General features: G+C 52.7%; 1 protein-coding gene across 1 annotated transcript in view; it reads left to right on the top strand.

Moving 5' to 3' along the window:
• The window catches only part of nrip1a (nuclear receptor interacting protein 1a), a 54481-nt gene extending 37851 nt beyond the window's left edge, over positions 1 to 16630 (top strand). The window contains 2 exon segments of the mRNA XM_064301645.1: positions 9615 to 11695; positions 11698 to 16630. Of these exon segments, the coding sequence (XP_064157715.1) occupies positions 10088 to 11695; positions 11698 to 13713 (3624 nt within the window). The 5' untranslated portion in view covers positions 9615 to 10087 and the 3' untranslated portion in view covers positions 13714 to 16630.
• Positions 16631 to 18177: the final 1547 nt, after the last annotated feature.

The following is an 18177-nucleotide window of genomic DNA, read 5'->3' as shown; positions in this document are numbered from 1 at the left end:
GAGCCAGTGTGGTGGCGGGAGTGTGAGTTTAATGTTTCCTCTGCCCTGACGCAGACGATGTGTGAGGTTAGCCGAACCCCTGATCGCGCCGGCTAACTCCGTCCCGAGCGCCGCGCTCGGAGGTGGCTCAAGGTCAGCGAAGGGGTGTCGCGGCGCCGCTAAGTCCACGCTCGGCTCCCGTCGTGAAACGCAGAGGCTCCTGAGGAAGAGGAAGAGAGCGAGGCGAGCGGGAGGAACACGGCGCGACGCGGGGCACTGGGAATCCGGTCCGCCTTGGCGCGTCGGAAAAGGCGGCCGCGAACTTCAATCTGCGTCGCGAGGATTGCGATCCCGGGTTTTAAAATGCGCGCGGTTGCGCGAGCGTCGGGGCTCTGAGTGAACCTGGGAGAGGTACGCTGCTCTGCAGGCGGCTGAGTGGGGAAACGCAGCCCCCGGGGTGTTCTCTCTCGAACCCGCGCGCACGCGCCTCCGATCAATCAAACCTTAAAGGCGCGCCTCCGCCCTGTCCCCGCCCGAGACTCGTCTTCTTCCGCAGAGACGGGCCGAGCCGATCGGTCTGAGTTCTTGACGCGCTTCAGAAGAGGCCCTGAACGTTAGCTTTACCTGCTTTTAGTTCAGTATACTGTGAGTACAAACAGGGACTGCTGCTGTTGTAGTGGCTCCTGTCTGATGCGCCTAATGCAGCTTAGTCAAAGTTTCGATGCGTTTTTTCCTCTCGTTCCGGGCGAATGACGTCTCAGACCTGATTGGAAGGTAGGAAACACGAATTAACGCAAAAATTTAAATTTAACACGTGCTTAATTTTAAAAGGAAATTCTCCTCGGATGAGAGGCTCGTGGCCTTACCCCAGGTTTTTGTTTTCGTAGGTGGGTTCTATGTACGGCCCGGTTTTCACTGGCGTTTCAGGGCTGTAATTGGCTGGACGATGACCCGTGTATATGTCTGATGAGCTCGTGCGCAGATGCACACTGATATCCATTCATTTATTTTACAAGAAAAACAGGGGGGTGTGATAACCTTATTTGAGTGGCCCTGGACCTCATTGGCTGAGTCGTGGAATATTGTGTCTTTGTACTTTGGCAGTTGGCAGTTTTGAATTTTCCACTCTGATGGAGTGGTTACCACGGTGCGTCAGTTTCTCTAAGCTGTCTTGTGGTTTGTTTAGTGCGGTCTGCAGACCTGGGTCAAATACGTATTTGTTTTGTATTCAAATACTTTTCTGTGCTCTGTTGATCTTGCCTGGTGTAATTGAGCCTGCCAGTATGACCAGGAGGCGGGGTTTGCACTTTTTGAGAGTATTTCATGGGTTCCAATACACCAGACAAGATCAGTAAAGCACAGAAAAGTACGTATTTGACCCAGGTCTGGTGGTCTGTTTTTATTGCCATTTCCACGAACAAATATTAACCAACAGTTATTTTCTGTTTTTCTGCCTTTATTGTGCATTTGTAGTATATTTCATAATTTTACACCACATTGAATATATTTTAATATTCACCAACCCCTGTAACTGCCCCTATACCTGACCCTGTAATTGCTCCTATACCTGACCCTGTAACTGCTCCTATACCTGACCCTGTCACTGCTCCTATACCTGCCCCTATACCTGCCCATGTAACTGCCCCTATACCTGATCCGATACCTGCAATTGTAAGGCCGGTAGGTCTGTCTGGGCCAAATGGAAATGCGCGCTGAAGTCTAAAATGATAGGAACTGCAGGAGTGAGCTGTCCCCTCAAAACTCCGACCTTGGTTCTTAAAATGGAGGCGGTCTCCGCTAAGCGAACGTTAGCGGCGGCGCTCACGAGCGGGGCGGGTTCGTCGCTTTTTATTAAAAGCGAAAGCTTCGTATCGGCAGCAGCTGTCGCAACAAGTCCGCCGCCTCGCCGCGGCAACTGACCTTGACTTTAACTGCGGGCCCCGCACGCTTTTTTTTTTTTTTTTTTTTTCTCCCATCATGCATTTTAAATAGCTTGGTGAACAGATGAGGTTACAATTCCTGGAAAAGGGGAGTCGTTTATTAGCCGGTGTTTTTTGGGGGGGTAATTAATCTTGTCCCGCTCGTTTGAGGCGCGGTGGCTATCGAGCGGCGGCGTTTTTATCTGCTCCAGCGCGTGCGGGAATCGACGCCTCCTCTTTCTACCGCTCGTTCTTACTCAGGGTGTCTAACTACGGCGGGTAACTGCGGCGATTGCTCGGTGACGTCACATTGCTCGACATCTCGTTCGGTTTGCTTTTGTGCGCTCGCGTACACCAGAGCCGTTGCCCCCCCCCCCCTCCCCCCCATAATGGCCTTTGGCTCCATAAACGCACGCATTAAAATGCTTCTGAGTCCGCTCTCCCACACCTTTTTAGAGCCTAACGCAGTCAGGTTCTCACACACTCGCTAATCCCCATCCGGACTAATGGACTCGACTTTGCAACCCTTCCGTTGTGTGTTTAAAAAAAAAAATAATAACCACGGGATTTGCTGGACGGTGGAAAGGCTAAACGGCATATCTGCTAGTTTTTCAAAATAAAAGCGGTTCCGTGAGCACATTTCTGCGCTTTTCCAGACCTCCTGAGGGCAACCGGGTTGTCTGAACTTTGAACTCTCGCAAAATCAAACTTGTGAACGTGAACCCGCGCGGCTCCTCGTCAGCGCGGACGTGTTTTGGAGGGTGGCGGTTCGGTCCGCAGGACGCTCTCTCCAGCAGTAGAAGGAGGAGGAGGTGTGTGGACACACACCGCCGCGTTCGTTTGAAGCGGGACGAGGCGCGAACGTGCGAAAGCCTCGCTCGGCCCCTCGGGGCTACTCTCCGTAAACTGAGGGGCGGGGTTACAAAGTCGAGCGGGTGGCGGTGTTGTTTGAGTCGTCGCTCGCAGATGTGAGTTCACTGGAGGCAGAAATGAGGAAAAAACATGGCAGAAAGGGGAAGGGAAATATAATAACACTTTAATTCCTCCCTGCGATGCAAGTCATGATGCCCTATGATGCCAGTATGCCAACATGATGCCAATATGTTAATAAAAAAGCTGTTGTGTATTATAGATTTTTTGGATGTTGTCGCTGGCATAGTGATGCTTGTTAGCAGACGGATGCGGAGAATCGCTGAATCTTTTGGAATAAGTTTGAAACGATCGTTTCTGCTGTCGTGCCTTTAAGCCCTTACTCATCCCGGTGACGTTACTCCGCCTCCTCGCCTTAAAAAAGGTGACGTTCACAGACGCCCGAAGAGGCCAAATTTCCTTGAAGCCCAAAGGATTTCCGTTAATCTCGATTCAAGCTGAGCTCATTTACACAGACAGCTTCTGGGCTCTTTTTTTGTTTTTCGGTTTTTTCTCTGGAACCGCTCTCGCTGGGTGGGGTGGCCTCTGGCCTCTGCTGCCTTCAGAGTGTCGGCATGTGGAAAATAATATGAGACCAATATCTCAATAAAATGAGAGGATTCTCAAGCACTCCGCTTTCGTGACTGAAGCCTGCGTGGAGACGTGTGCTCTTTCTGGACGTTCAGCGTTGTGCACAAACTGCCAGGGAATCCTAAATCTGCAGGTGTTGGGTGTGGCGTGACGTCCCGTGTGGGGGAAGCCCATAATAGCCCACTGCCAGTGAGGAGCCTTCGCTCGGCAGGATCGCCCCCCTTCTTATCGTTCGTGAGCCCCTCCTCCGGTCGATCTGACGCATCTACGAACACATTTCAAACGTGCAGCTCAAAGTAAAAAAAAAAAAATAGGGGATTTTTAAAAAAATTGTCTTCCAGAAGAAAAACGGAAAGTGCTCTTAATTCTCTCCCCTGTCCCTGCGCCCGCCCCGCTGCCGTCGGCCAGATCCGACAATGTCCGGAAAATAAACTCGGTCCTAACGGGAGGCCGCCTCCCGAGATTAGCAGGAAATGTCAGCCGCCCCTGATTCTGCGAAGCTACCTTTAATTAGCCGCCGCGGTCAGACCGAGGGCAGCCAGTTCAGTTGACCTTGCAGCGCGGGGACTTGGCAATTAGGCCTGATCAACAACGCGGTGCTCTCAGCCGCCTTCAGAGCTGCTCTGCGGACGTACGATCTGAGCCCTCAGCAAGGCTGCCATTATCAGAGGTTTTATTTGAATTATTTTTTTTTTAAAAATCGGTATTTTAATTCGTTAATTTTTATTTTTTATTTTTTTTTTGACGGACATAATTGGCATTCATTGTTCAGAATCTTGACACTCGTTGTGAAACTCGCTTCCTGCGAGTTGCTGATGTGTCAAAGCTTCTGTCGAGCGTGTTGAATTTTGGCGAGAGTGTGCAGTGAGCAGCAGCTTTGAGTCGGAGGATGGGCGATATTTTAATTCGAGGCCGATATTCGGACGGCCTTTTTAACTGAAACTCTCAACATTCATGAAAAGACTAGATGAGCACAGATGTCAGTTTATAAAAGAAAATTCTTGGGAGTTTTTATTTGTGTAACAAAATATTTCCACTTTATTATTAAGCAATGAGCCTGAGTCTGGAGACCTATTGAGTCTCTGTGTGCCCATATGAAAAAATAGTACTCTCAGCATGCTTAATGTACACTTCAGTTATAGTTCAAGTGTTCTTAAGTATAAAATAGTATACTTCAGATATACTTCAACGTACTATTTTTCATATGGATAGCTTTGTTTATGAGTTAGACTGGTAAAAATGATAAATGAAAAATAATTATTATATAAAAGGTATATTGCGTCACGTGTTATTTAATGAGGTTGTACAACAGACATTTATGCCTTGGAAAAAAAGATTGTGAATTAAAAACTGTTATTTCATGCTAAAGAGTCTGTTTGGGTTAAACCTGTCCCCCCCGCTGGAGGTAAAGTGTGTGAACTCTGGAGCCGTGTTGCTGTTGTTGTTATTGTTCTTGTTGGCGTCCGGGAACATAATTGCTTGCTGCAGTGTTTCCCATTAGCTCAGCGCTCAGCTAATATCGACAGCCGTATGGAGTGGAGAGTCATCATTGTTTGCCCAAATCAATTATCCGTCCGGGCCACTTAGCGCTTAGCAACAGGCCGAGGCGAGCAGCGGCGAGGGGGGGGCGGGGGGGCGGGGGGAAGGGGGGCAGGTTCCACTACATATAGGAGCTTGTGTGCCCTCTGGAAGGAAGGGACCTTCAGAGAGACGCAGAGGCACTGAGATGGAGAGAGAGAGGGAGACGGGGAGACCGAAAGATGGAAACCGAGATGCCAGGAAAGACAGAGACAGACAGATGGACGGAGAGAGGCCGAGAGAGAGAGAGAGAGACAGATGAACAGAGAGGCAGAGAGAGAGAGACAGACAGATGGACAGAGAGGCCGAGAGAGAGAGAGAGAGAGAGACAGACAGACATCAGACCGATAGAGACAGACAGAGAGACAGCTGCTGGCATGGAGTGAAAATCGGAAGCATTAGATTTAATTAACCTTTAACGGATGCTGCTTTGACTTTGGGACTCCCTCCCCTGTCTGTAGAGACAAGCACAGTTTCTATGCATCTGACAGGTTCCAGGCCCCAGGTTTCCAAGAGACCCCCCCCTCCACCCCCCTCACCCCCAGTGCTGTCACATCCCTGGAAATCATGTGACCTTGTCACAGAGCCACACCAGTATGGACCCCGGAGTGGGGGGGGTGGTGGTGGATTTCGGCGAAAGGGTCCCCCTTCCTCCCCCCACCCTCGAGATGCTGCCGTGCCAGGTGCCAATTAGTGTGGGAGGGTCGGTGGTGCTCCCCCCTGGATGTGGGGGCCTTGGAAAAGGAGAGTGGCCTTGGCATCTGCCCGTCAGTCAGGGCTGGAATCTTGGCCTGCTTGCTTTCAGGTTGATGGCGCTCCTATTTGTAGTGGATTGAGAGCGTGTCACAAAGCTGTAACCCCTCCCCATCCCCCACCCCCCCCCCACATAGCTGGGAGGGGGAGCGCAGAGAATAAGCTCCTCTCTCGTCTGATCTAGAAGGCCTTGTGATTAAAAAAGAATTCTTCGTCCTGGAAACGTTTTTTTTTTTTTTTGGCTGGACCGCAACAGCGCGGCCAGCCCTATAAACGTGAATGTCTGTGACTGACTGATGAAGTTACACCGTTGGTCGTCCGAGTTATGAAGTTACACCATTGGTCGGTCGGTCCAGCCACATACTAGGTTTTGACCTGGTCTTGCTGTTGCGATTTTCAGTGCATGGCGGGTCATTTTGGGTGGTATGTTTGACAGGGTTTGTGGAGTCTGTCAGCAGTTCTGTTTGGATTTTTCAGTCAGGTTATTATTTGGGAGCTAGCTTTACAGGTTTGATGGTCCTTTTCACAGGTTCTGCTTTTTTATATATTATTGAGCTACTAAGATCCCACCTTTATCTAATGTATTTTTCCATATTATGCAAGATTCTTACCTTGAAAATATAATGAAATAACCAGGGCATATCTATGATGCGCTGGCCACCTGTGTCTTCACGCACTTTTGCTGAATTTGTGTACCGCTACCTGTTGGTGTTATTCTGAATGTGTTCTGAACTTTACAGTATGTGGTGCTCTTTTCTGTGTGGGGAGGGGTGGGTGTGGCTGCAGAGCCTGTGGTTTGGGATCAGATTTCAGTGTTTGTTGTTAGCTAGCTGGCCGCTGCAGTGGTCCAGATACAGTGAAGCAAAAGGACAAGCCGACGGGGCTCGTTCAAGAGCTAGTGTTAACCTTGGAAATGCTTTTCCTTGGTAGCTTCAGCTGCAGTTCCCCAAGGGGATGAAAAGTGATGTGGAGTTGGCTTGTGTTCTGTTGGACCTGTAAATAATGTTACGTATAGCTTTGCAGCTCGGGTTGCCAGTCGTCCAGTTTTTGACCGGAATGTCCAGTTTTCAAATTATTTGTGTCTGGTTTGTGGTCCCAAGCGGTCAATGTAATGTCCAGTCTAGAGTTATTGATGGGAGAAATTTACTGGTACTTTCTAATGAATTTTCAGTGACTCAGTCGGGTACTCAGGAGTGAGTGGGAGGGGTTGAAGACGGAGGAAAAGACTTTGATTGTAAACAGAGGACCACAGCAAGGGTAAAATATCCTGCGTAGTATGCCTTTAATATGAAAAATTTCCCTTTTAATTAGGTTCAAACAAAAATAGTTCAGAAATGAATCTCCTTTGTAAACGCAAGTCTGAAATATTTAAAAGATGGATAACACTTGTGTGTTTCCATTAGCCAGTCATCATATTTATATTACAGCAATGGACCAGTCGTCACATTTACCGTGCTTTACATCGTACTTGCTGTATTTTGCATTTAGGGAAAGTTATCTCATTCTGTGACTTTTGATTTAGGAACTGCTGTCGTGTGCGTTCTGTGGGCCTGCGGACAGTCGGCACTGTCCCATGCTCAGGTCCGATTCCAAAATGCAGGGCGTGTAACTGCACTAACTGACAGTATTCAGGACACTCATTGGCCAGGCGTTATATGGCCGTCATGGTCAGAGCAGCCTTTAAGACCCGCAGTGTGTGTAGACGGGCTTCTAACGCTTGCGATTGCTGTACTCGGATCGTCTGGGTGAGATGTTCCACTGAGGCGTTTTGCCCTGTGTGCTGTGCTGTGCTGTGCTGCTGCTACTGCTGTTGCTTGTTTGTGTGGAAGTGCCGATGGATCCGTCACGGTCTCCTCTGTGATGTGGATTAATGAGATTAGGCGAGCTTGTTCTGGCTGCGTTACTTTGAACTCAGGAGGAGCCGGAGAAGCAGGAGGCACGGTGGTGATGTGTCCTCCCGGGCTCCTTCCCCCCAGCCCCTCCTCCTCCTCAGGTCCTCACAAAGGCCCCTCCTCCTCAGGTCCTCACAAAGGCCCCTCCTCCTCCCCAGGTCCTCACAAAGGCCCCTCCTCCTCAGGTCCTCACAAAGGCCCCTCCTCCTCCCCAGGTCCTCACAAAGGCCCCTCCTCCTCCCAGTCCTCCAAGGCCCCTCCTCCCAGGCCACAAGGCCCCTCCTCCTCCCAGGTCCTCACAAAGGCCCCTCCTCCTCCCCAGGTCCTCACAAAGGCCCCTCCTCCTCCCCAGGTCCTCACAAAGGCCCCTCCTCTCCTGGTCCTCACAGAGGCCTGATCTGTGTGTGTGCTGGGCTTGTGTGTGTGTGTGTGTGTGTGTGTGTGTTTATGTGCATGCGTGCGTGCATGAGAGTGGGCAGGTGTGTGTGTAGGGCTGGTTTGTGTGTGTGAGTGGGCTGGTGTGTGTGTCCAGGGCTGGTGTGTGGGTAAGGTTGGTTTGTGTGTGTGTGAGTGGGCTGGTGTGTGTACTTCTTTGCAAACTCTAATCTGGCAGTTCTGTTCTTGTGGCTTACCAGTGGTTTGCATCTTGCAGTGAACCCTCTGAAGTTATGCTGGTGTAGTCTTCTCTTTATTGTAGTCTTTAACACATCTATGCCTACATCCTGGAAAATGTTCTTGTTCTGTTTGACAGTTGAAAAGGGGCTTTTCTTCACAATTGAAAGCCTTCTTTGCTCATCCACTAAGTGGTCTTTCGTGGTCGTGGTGTTCTGGCTATGTCTCGGATCGATTTATTCAGATTTTTAAGGCTCATGATGGTCTGTTTTAGTGGCATTGACATGTATTTGGTCCTTATGTTGAGAGAAAGACTCCAAATGCAAAAGCCACACCTAGAATCAACTCTAGACCTTTTGTTAGCATTATTGTGCATGAACTAATGATGCAATGACACACAGCTGGCCAAGAAACAGTTGGGCAGCCAACCGACCAATTGCTTTTGCTCCCCTAAACTGATCACCTGATAATATGGATGTAAATATCCTCATTTTAAATTTGACAGTCTTTATTTTAATCTCATATTCATTCTTATATTTTAAAATCCAATGAGCTGGAGTACAGAGCCAAAATAACAAAAATGCTGCCACTGTCCAAATACTGCCAGACTGCACTGTATTTTAAAACTGCTTAAAAAGTGTCCGGGCCAGAAATCGTTAAAGGTTGCTGTCACTTTAAAATCCACTAGTTCACTAAAAAAAGCCTCTGGGGTGGGGGGGGGGGGGTGTCTGAAAAGCCACTGGAGGGTTCCTAAAAGTCACTATCTGGCAGCAAAGTTGCTAAGTTGGCGAGACGGTCCTGACAGCTGGAACCCGAGCTCAGCTCTCTCCTCCCCAGCGAATCCCCTCCTGCCAGACAGTGGCTTATCCCCGTGCTAATGATTCAATCAAATAAAGCCTTAAAATAGTTTGTTTTAGAGTATTGTTTGAAGTTATTTTTGATACTCTTGCTTCAGAAGCACCAGGAGGACTGAACCATCTTCTCCAGTTGTTGTGAAACGACTCGACAAAAAACTAGGCCAAATTTTAGCCCTGGACTTTCATTTTTTTTTAATTGGGAAAAAAAATGTTCCTTAATGCCACTTTCGTTAATTGCGTTTGTCATAATGACAGTGCTTTTTCTGGTGTCTAGAGCAAAGATTAGGGAGGGGGTAGATGTGGGAGGAGTTGTGGGGGGGTTAGTTGACATGGGGAATGTGGAACTGTTGAAATGGAGCGGGGTTGTATGAGCTACTGATTTTGGAGTGGTGGGTACAGGCGGGGGTGGTATTAGGAGAGGGGCACCTGAATGAATGTCATGTTTTGGCTTCTGGGGTTTGGGTGGGGGGCATATTTTAAAAAATCTGTAGTTCTCACGTCATGTTGTTTGTGTTGTTTTGCAGGGTCTCTGTGGGAGTCTGAAATCTGGAGAGCCTGAAAAGGAAGAGACACCCACCCAAAAGTCCCACCCGCCACCTGAGAGGCCACCCAGAAGATCTCTCAAAAATCCACCGTCATGGGACGCTCGCCGAGGTCCAGGACGAGTCCCCCGGCACCCCCGCCCGTCCTGCAGGAGTAGCCCCGCTCGAAGGACGCCGCGCCCGAAACGCGCCTTCGGTCCGTCCTGCTGGAGCGATGAGCAGCCGCCGGGAGGCCCTCCGCGGGGCCTGACCCGCCCCCCGAAACTCCTCAGCCCCCCCCCGCCCCCCCGTCGCTTCCGCGACGTCAAAAAACACCATCCCCTTCCCCCCTCTAAACCCTCAGCCTGAATTTTCACTGCATTCCGCAACAAAACTCCGATATCTCCGTCCTTTTTTTTTGTTTCTCAGTGAGCGGTGGTTGAGCCGGTCCGAGGTGCGAGGCCCTGACGCTGAACATGACTCATGGGGAGGAGCCTGGCTCTGAGACTCACCAGGACTCCGCCGTGCTAACTTATCTGGAAGGCTTACTCATGCATCAGGTGGCGGGGGGCCCCGGGGCCACGGGCGCGAGGCGCGCGGAGGCCGGCGGCCGCGACGGCGGCCCCGAGCCGCGGCCACCCCCGTCCCGCCACGCCCCCGACGGGCGCGCCCCCGCCGCCGGCCCCGAGCAGGACCGGAGGCCTCCGGCAGGGGGCGCCGCCGCCTCGCAACACCTCCGGAAGGCCCGGCTGCTCCGCTCGGAGGAGGGCTGGGCCGGCGGGCCGGAGGCGGGCCGGCTGCGGGCCCTGGGGGCGGAGCCGGCGCCGGCGCTGAACGGGCGGGGCCGGGGGGAGCCGCTCCGGGGCGGCGGGGGCGGGGGCGGGGGGGCTCTGGAGGGCTCCCCGAAGTGCAAGGGCGGGGAGAGCACCCTGCTGGCCTCCCTGCTGCAGTCCTTCAGCTCGCGGCTGCAGACCGTGGCCCTGTCCCAGCAGATCATGCAGAACCTCAAACAGCCCGAGCCCGCCCCCCTGGGCCAGGGCGGGGAGCGCGACCGTGCCGCCGCCGCCGCCGCCGCCGAGCCCCGCCCCTGCCTGGGCGCCGCCTCCAGCCGCCTGAAGGGCTTCCTGAAGAAGAGCAAGACGCAGAGCCACGGCGGCGTGCCTTACCGCCGGCGGCCCGCCCCGGGGAGGCTCGCCCCGTCCCCTCAGCCCCCGACGGGCGGCGGCAAGGGGGCCGGCGTCGGCACGGCGGCGGCGGCGGCGTCCGCGTCCGCCTCGGACTCGCTGTCCTGCGCGGCGCGCCTGAAGGCCGTGGCCAGCCTGGTGAACACCCGGGCGAGCCCCGCCCCCTCGCCCTCCCCGAGGCCCAGCGTGGCCTGCAGCCAGCTGGCGCTGTTGCTTAGCAGCGAGGCGCACCTGCAGCAGTACTCGCGCGAGCAGGCCCTCAAGGCCCAGCTCTCCGGCCGCTCGGCCAGCGAGAGGCTGGCCGCCATGGCGACGCAGCAGTCGCAGCTGGACTCCGGCAACCCGGCAACCCGGCCCTCCCCCGACGCGCTGGCCTCCCCGAACGCCCGAAACGGGGCGGCGCTGTCGCCGTCGCCCGGGGGCGGAGCCTCGTCGCCCCGGAGAACGCCGCAGCCCCCCAAGGAGAGGCGGGGCTTCGACCGGAGCTCGGCCCGGCCGTCCCAGAACTGCAGCAGCCTGCTCCTGCACCTGCTCAACAACCACCACGCGCAGAAGCACGCCAACGGCCACGCCCACGGCCACGCCCGCCCGCGGGACTACCGCGAGGACCGCGCCGCCCGCCCCGCCCGCGGCTCGCCCCTCCCGTCGGACGGCGAGTACTCCAGCCCCGAGAACGGCCTCCTCCCGCCGCGGGACGGCAGCGACACGGAGAGCTCCCGCTCCAGCGGCTCCCCCATCGACCTGTCCGTCCGGAGCCGGGCCCCGGGGGCCCCGCCCGGCTCCTCCTCCTCCTCCTCCTCCTTCGCCTCCTCGTCCTTCTCCTCCTCGTCCTCCTCCTCCCTGGACAGGCTGACGGAGTCCCTGATCAACCGCTGGAGGCCAGAGAACCCCCCGCCCCCGCCCCTCCCGCCCCCGCCGCCGCCGCGGTGGCGGTGAAGAAGGAGCCGGAGACGGCCGCGCCGGTCAGGCCGCACCACAAGGTGACGCTGCTGCAGCTGCTGCTGGACCACCGGAACGGCGAGGGCGGCAGGGGCCAGAGGAGCTCGGACAGCCCCGACGCGCGGCAGGGCGCGGCCCTTCAGCCCCCCCACACAGCCGGGGGTCTGGGCGTGGCAGCCGGGGGTCTGGGCGTGGCTCCGGGTGCGGCCGCCGGCAGACTTACGCCGGTGTGCAGGCCCGAGGAGAGCAGCGGGCGGAGCCCCCACGGTGGGCCGGGCGGTCGCGGGTTCCAGGCCCCCCCGTCGTTCGCCCGGGGCGTGGACTCAAACGGCGGCGCGTCCCGGTACAGCCCGTGCCCCGCCCCGCCCGCGCAGTCCGCCCCCCTGAACCTGTGCAAGTCGGAAGCCCCCTCGAACCCGGACGGCGACGCCCGGGAGCCCGCCTTCACCGCCAGCAAGCTGCTGCAGAACCTGGCCCAGTGCGGGCTGCAGACGCCCCCGAAGACCCCGCTCCCTCCTCCCAGGCTGAGAGCCGACCCCCCCGTCACCCTCCTGGAGAGGCTGAACACCCCCATCCTGAGGAACGGCACCCCCCTGTCCGGCATGCCTCTCGCCCCCGTCGTGAGCAACGGGTCCCACGTTTCGGACGCGCCCCGGACCAGCCCCGCCAACCCCCCCTCGGAGATCCAGAGCCTCCTGGAGAGGCGCACGGTCCTCCAGCTCCTCCTGGGCGCCACGGGCGGCAAGGAGAGGCCCCCGGCCGGCGGCGGGAGAAGGAAGAGGGCGGCGTGCGGGGGCGCGCCCGACCAATCGAATCGCCGCGACAGCCCTCCTCCGGACGTCAGGATCAAGACGGAGCCCGAGGAGGACGACCGGGCGGCGCCCGAGGGCGAGGACGGGGCGAAGCCGCCGCCGCCGAGCTGGGGGGGAGGGGCCGGCGAGACGCTCCGCCCCCTGTCGGCCGCCGCGCGCCCCGCGGACGTGAAGCCCGAGCCCGGGTCCCCCGGCGCCGTCCCCAGGGACGGCCTCCTGAGCCAGCTGCTGAGGCAGCGGTGCCGGAGCCTTCCGGTGAGCGCCCCGACTGGGGCTGTGATGTCCGTCGCTGCAGCCGTGAAGGAGGAGCCCGGCGAGCCGCTGGCTCCGCCCACCGAGCCCCAGGCCCCGCCCGCTGAGTCCCAGGCTCCGCCCACCGAGCCGCAGGCTCCGCCCATCCCTAAAAAGCGACGGGTCTGCATTGAGGGATTCCCTCAAGAGCGGCCGGTTAGCGCTGCTAGCGGTGTCGGCGGTGCCCGCCGCTCGGTCTCGGGGTCCCCCGAACGACTGGCGACCCAAAACGGGGGGAGCCTGATGGAGCCCGACTCCCCCAGCAGGGGTCCCGCGGGGAACTCCCCGCCGGCCGACGCCCGGGGGGGCTTCAACGTCCTCAAGCAGCTCCTGCTGTCCGACAACTGCCTGAAGGACCTGTCCCAGCTGCAGCCCCGCCGGGGCAGCCCCAGCCCCTCCGCCCCCCGCCCCTCAGACCTCCACAAGCTCGCCGCCTCTCCCTGGGACCACGCCCCTCAGGGGTCGGGGGTCGCCGACCGCGCCCGCTCCGCCTCGCCTCCTCCCTGGGGGGTGCGGGACTCCCCCAAAGCGAACCTGGTCCCCGTGAAGAGGGAGGCGGAGGCGGAGGGGACCGCGCGATGGGCGGCGGGTGTGGAGGAGAGGCCCGACTCGCCCCGCCTCACCCAGGCCAACCCCATCCTGTACTACATGCTGCAGAAGAGCAACAGCCACCTGGGCCGGGGGGGCCGGGGCGCCAGGGGGCCGCTCTGCAGCGCGGGGGGGGCGCAGGGGCAGCCCAGGGTGAAGGAGGAGGAGCCCGCCCCCCTCGCCGAGGATGACGACCACAAACTGAACGCCAAACGCCACCCGCACCAGCCGGAGGGGCCACCAGAGGGCGCCGTCGAGAGGCTCAACGGCTCACTGGAGAAATGCTAGTCATTAAACAATTACGGCCATTTTGAAAAGAAAAAAAAATAGAAAAAGCTTATATCTAGACTAAGGTCTATTTTATTGTTTTGTTTGTACGCTTTGCTTTTATCGTTTGCTTTTATTTGCGTTTGGTTTTTATCGGTGGTGTAAGAAAGCGGTGGCCAGAGCGAGGCTACAGAAGGCCAGGTTCTCAGAATCTCACACGCTGACCGTACAGTAAACAAAAAAACGGCACGTCTTTTCCTCTCGAAATATTACTTCAGAATCATTTACAGCTTTTTTTTTTTCGTTTCTTTGCCACTCATGTTTTTTCAAACAGAGAGAATTTAAGCTTGACCTGCATGAACTTTTTAAAATCCGGAAGTTTATAAAATGAATTACCTCCCGGTACCCGGTTTTCCAAGAATCGCCCACGCATCACGTGATGAGGTTATGTTCCCGCTAGATCTCATGCCGCTGTTTGTGGAACCCTTTTTTGGTGTGTGTGTGTGTGTGTGTGGGTGGGGGGGGAGTCATCACAAATATCTCTCACATGGCTCATCACTTCTGCAATCTGACTGAGCTGCTGTACCAAAATGCTTTCAGTCAGATCGGATCTCAGGTCTCAGAGAATGCGTTAGATGATCAACAAACAGAATAACCTGCATTTATTAAACCAGAAAAAATGAACATATTCCCCCCCACTGATATAATTATAGTAATAATAAATACTTGTATGTACCTACTCTGAGTTGCTAGACTGTGTTGAGGGCAAAGAATGTCTAGAAATGTCAACAGAACAATCTGTTTTTACACCTTACATAGCTGTATAACTGGAATTGCATACACGCACACACATATACATACATAAATATTAATTCTTTATTTAGGTCCACATTTATAAAATACATCATAAGGGCCAAAATATATTTCAGTTGCTGTCTGATGTCCTTCACTTGAGTGGCAGAAAGCATACCAGTAGGGATAAAGCAAACAAAATGCAGGTTAGACATTTGCATCTCACTTGCACCGACAGGAAACATACACACACATACACACGCGTGCGCACGCACACACATACATATATATACATATACACACGCACACACATACATATATATACGTATACATACACACATACATGCACACACACACGCATACATAATTTATCATCTGTCTGTATCACGCAGTGTTTCAAACCTGTAGAAGGTTGTGCATGTGCCATAGATTTCTACACAATCATTGAGCCCAAATGTAGGAATGCGAGTTTCAGAAAGAGTGGAGTCGGTCTAGGGACTGATTTTTCTAGAGTTTGGATCAGTGAAGTCACCCCTTGCAAAATAACTACAGTTACTTTTCTCTTTATTTGGAATGAAGCTGTCTGTGTTTAGATGCCTTTTCCTGAGTTTGGGCAGATTAGAAGAGAGTTGGGTGTTTTGCTATCTGTACGTATCTGAGATCTTGCTTTCCTTTTTAAAACCTTTTGCCGAAAGCCTTTTGGTCATTGTTTTTGTATGTTAATTATTCTTCCGTGAAGCCGTTTGCTCTGTATAAAACACTTTGTAGCATTTTAACTGTGCCAAGCCAAGTGAAGTCATTTTTTAAAAGCTGAAGACAAATTGTAAAAAAAAGAGAATTGATAGAAATTGACAATATATATAAGGTTGTGATGGGATTGTTGCTCGGAGAAAAAAGGTTTTAATTTAATAACTGGAAAAAAATGTTCTTAATGCCCGAGTTTAGAGAGTATCCAGTGTTTTTATATTTATGTAATGCGACCCCAATATTATAAATGACCCTTGGCATGAGTACATTGACATTGTTGCTCAATGGATCATTGGCAAATGGGGGGAAAAAAACATGCCAAGCTGTCTTTGAAATGACGACATTGTATTTTAGGTCTGTATGATACTGCCGTCCTACTGGTGGATGACAGGCTCGTCCTGGAAATATATTTGCTGTCTTTTCGGTGGTCACATATTCTCCACAACAACAGAGGGTGTTCGGACATTGTGAGGTCTCCAAATTCTGTAAAATATTTTGTCTTTCCCCCCGATATTGTACAGCCTACATTGAATTAGGTTTGAAGAGAGTTTTAAAAAGTACACACACACATATATATGCATATATATTTGTGTAAATAATGCTTTCTTTTTGAAAGATGGCTATTTTATATGGTTTACCAGAAAGAGGATAAGATGTAATAGTTTACAATTCCCTAAGCCAATGTAAATACTGTTTAAACAAGTGTACATAACTGCATTTGGAGGACTGTGACCTTTGACCTGTTGGTTTCTCTCCCTCGTTTTGTTTCCTCTGTTTTGCATGTGTCACTATGTGGTAAGCTTCTGATAATCTCTGTTGGACGACATGTTGTGTCTGATGCTCGACACTGCTGCCTGTTTGCATGCATGCCGCATGGGATGTCCCTGTGTATCGAAACTGGATGTGGGGAAATTTAAAAAGTCTTAAATATCGGTCTTTTACCACAAGAGAGCTGTCTTTACTCAAAAAAATAAAAACTAAAAAACACGAGCAGTCAGTAAATGAAATCATAGACCGAGAAGCGAATATTTAAACTTAAAAAGACTAATGTGCATTAAATATTTGTTTTTCTTTAGTTTCTTATTTTTTCCACTGGCATTAGTCCAAACCCAGTCGCAGAGTATGTGGCACAGTGCATATGGGGGGGCGGGGAGGTGCGGGGGGTTTCAGAACAGTGCATACAAGGGGGGGGGGGGGGGTTAAGCCCAGTGCATTGCTGTGTTCCTGTCTGCTGGTTGGCTTTAAGGACAAACGTCCAATCTTCTATCGACGTGACGAGCTTAAATATATGATTATGTTGTTTGTCGTCTTTTGGGTCTTTTTATTATACTTTTTTTTTGGTGTTTACTTGCACAGATTTTAAATAAAGTTCTGAAATGCACAATTTGAATAAACAGAAGGAGTCATTTCCTCTTTTTACCCTTGCCCCCCCCTCCCCTCCCTGTACCAGAGAACGTGAGGTTTTGCATGTCCCTGATCACTCGGACATAAGCAGCAGTGCCCCAGCCCTGCGCAACTATAATGTGATACCTTTTTATTGACATGAATTCTCAAATGTCCCTCAATCTTCTGTTTCTAATCCAGCGCGTCAGCATCAATCTTAAAGAGTATTTCTTGCCTAGTTATCACAATGAACACGTTACAAAAATACCAAGGAACAAGATGGCTGCCCAACTCCTCAAAGCTCAGTGGGCCCACACTCGTCTCCTCTCCCCGCACTGTTGTTTTACGTCGTAGCTTCTTATATCTGTAATTGTTGTCTTCGTTTGTGGATGTTATATTCCCTCTCAGTGTAGCACTCATTCACTGTAGCACTTAGGTAAGTAAATTAGTGCCTACACTGGTATTCTAACCGTATTTTATACAGTATGCTGTAAGTTACTCTGGATAAGAGCATCGGATGAAATGTTGATGTTAAGGAAACCAGGAATGTTCCCGCCATTGGTGTCCATGCACCTTCTGCAGCTCGATTTTGGTAGACTGTGGCACAAGAGGTCAACTGGGGCGTCACACACGGTTGTTAACTTTCTGTGCGTCGTCTTTGGAGGGCGCAGAAGTGTGCGAGCTGGTACGTTTCCGTGAACCACGCCCAACCGATCGCTGCTGAAATAAAAAGCGTGAAATATCTCGATAGGATGGGAGACAGCCTGCTGGTTTAAAAACTCTGAAATTTTAAATCTGTATGTTTTCAAACATAGGCTACAACTTTTGGCTTTATTAAAATATAGTAATTGTCTTTGAGATTGGCTGGCTAAACTGTTTATGTCATGACTGTCATGTCATAATATAGTTGTTCCCTGGAAGGTAGCCTATTTGTAAAAGTTGCTTTCTGTGTAACAGTAACGCGATATTTGCGTAGAACTGGTAGAACGGTCGCAAGCACACAGCGCCGTCTCCCTCAGATGCCGACTCCGACACATTTGGCTGACCTACTTTAGCCGCTGAGCCCCAAGTCCTGACCCCAATTCCCACCGTTTGCCGTATCCAGACAAGGAAAAATGAAACGATTCGTGAGCAAAGGGGTGGTCCCGTCTCGGGGGGCATCAGGGTTAGTGGCGTGGAATTATTCACGGTGCGGAGGAACAGGAAGCGGGAGCCCCGTCAATCAACTTCTTTAGACACCTCCATGTCACAAATATATGGTGATAGAGGAAGACAAATGTTCTGACCATTTGCAAGATCATTTCCTAATTCTTTTGTAATTTTAATAAATCAGTTGAGCTAATTCCTTGATTTGGATGAATAGATAAGAACTTGACCCCCTAACCCAGGTGCTTGTACTCTTATGCTGTTTATTACTGTTCTGGCGGACGTTTTCTTGCCATTGTTTTATGCGAGGTCCATTATGCTCCTGAATCTTAAATATGAGTTAGTTCCTCTTAGGATGACCTCCCGGATCGCAGTCTCGAGCCCCTCAGCTCAGCTGCGGCGCGCACAAAGACAGGA

This window comes from Anguilla rostrata, chromosome 12 (assembly GCF_018555375.3).
Source record: "Anguilla rostrata isolate EN2019 chromosome 12, ASM1855537v3, whole genome shotgun sequence".
NCBI lineage: Eukaryota > Metazoa > Chordata > Actinopteri > Anguilliformes > Anguillidae > Anguilla > Anguilla rostrata.
Note: the sequence above shows the minus strand (reverse complement) of the source record. Positions and strands in the feature narration are given on the sequence as shown.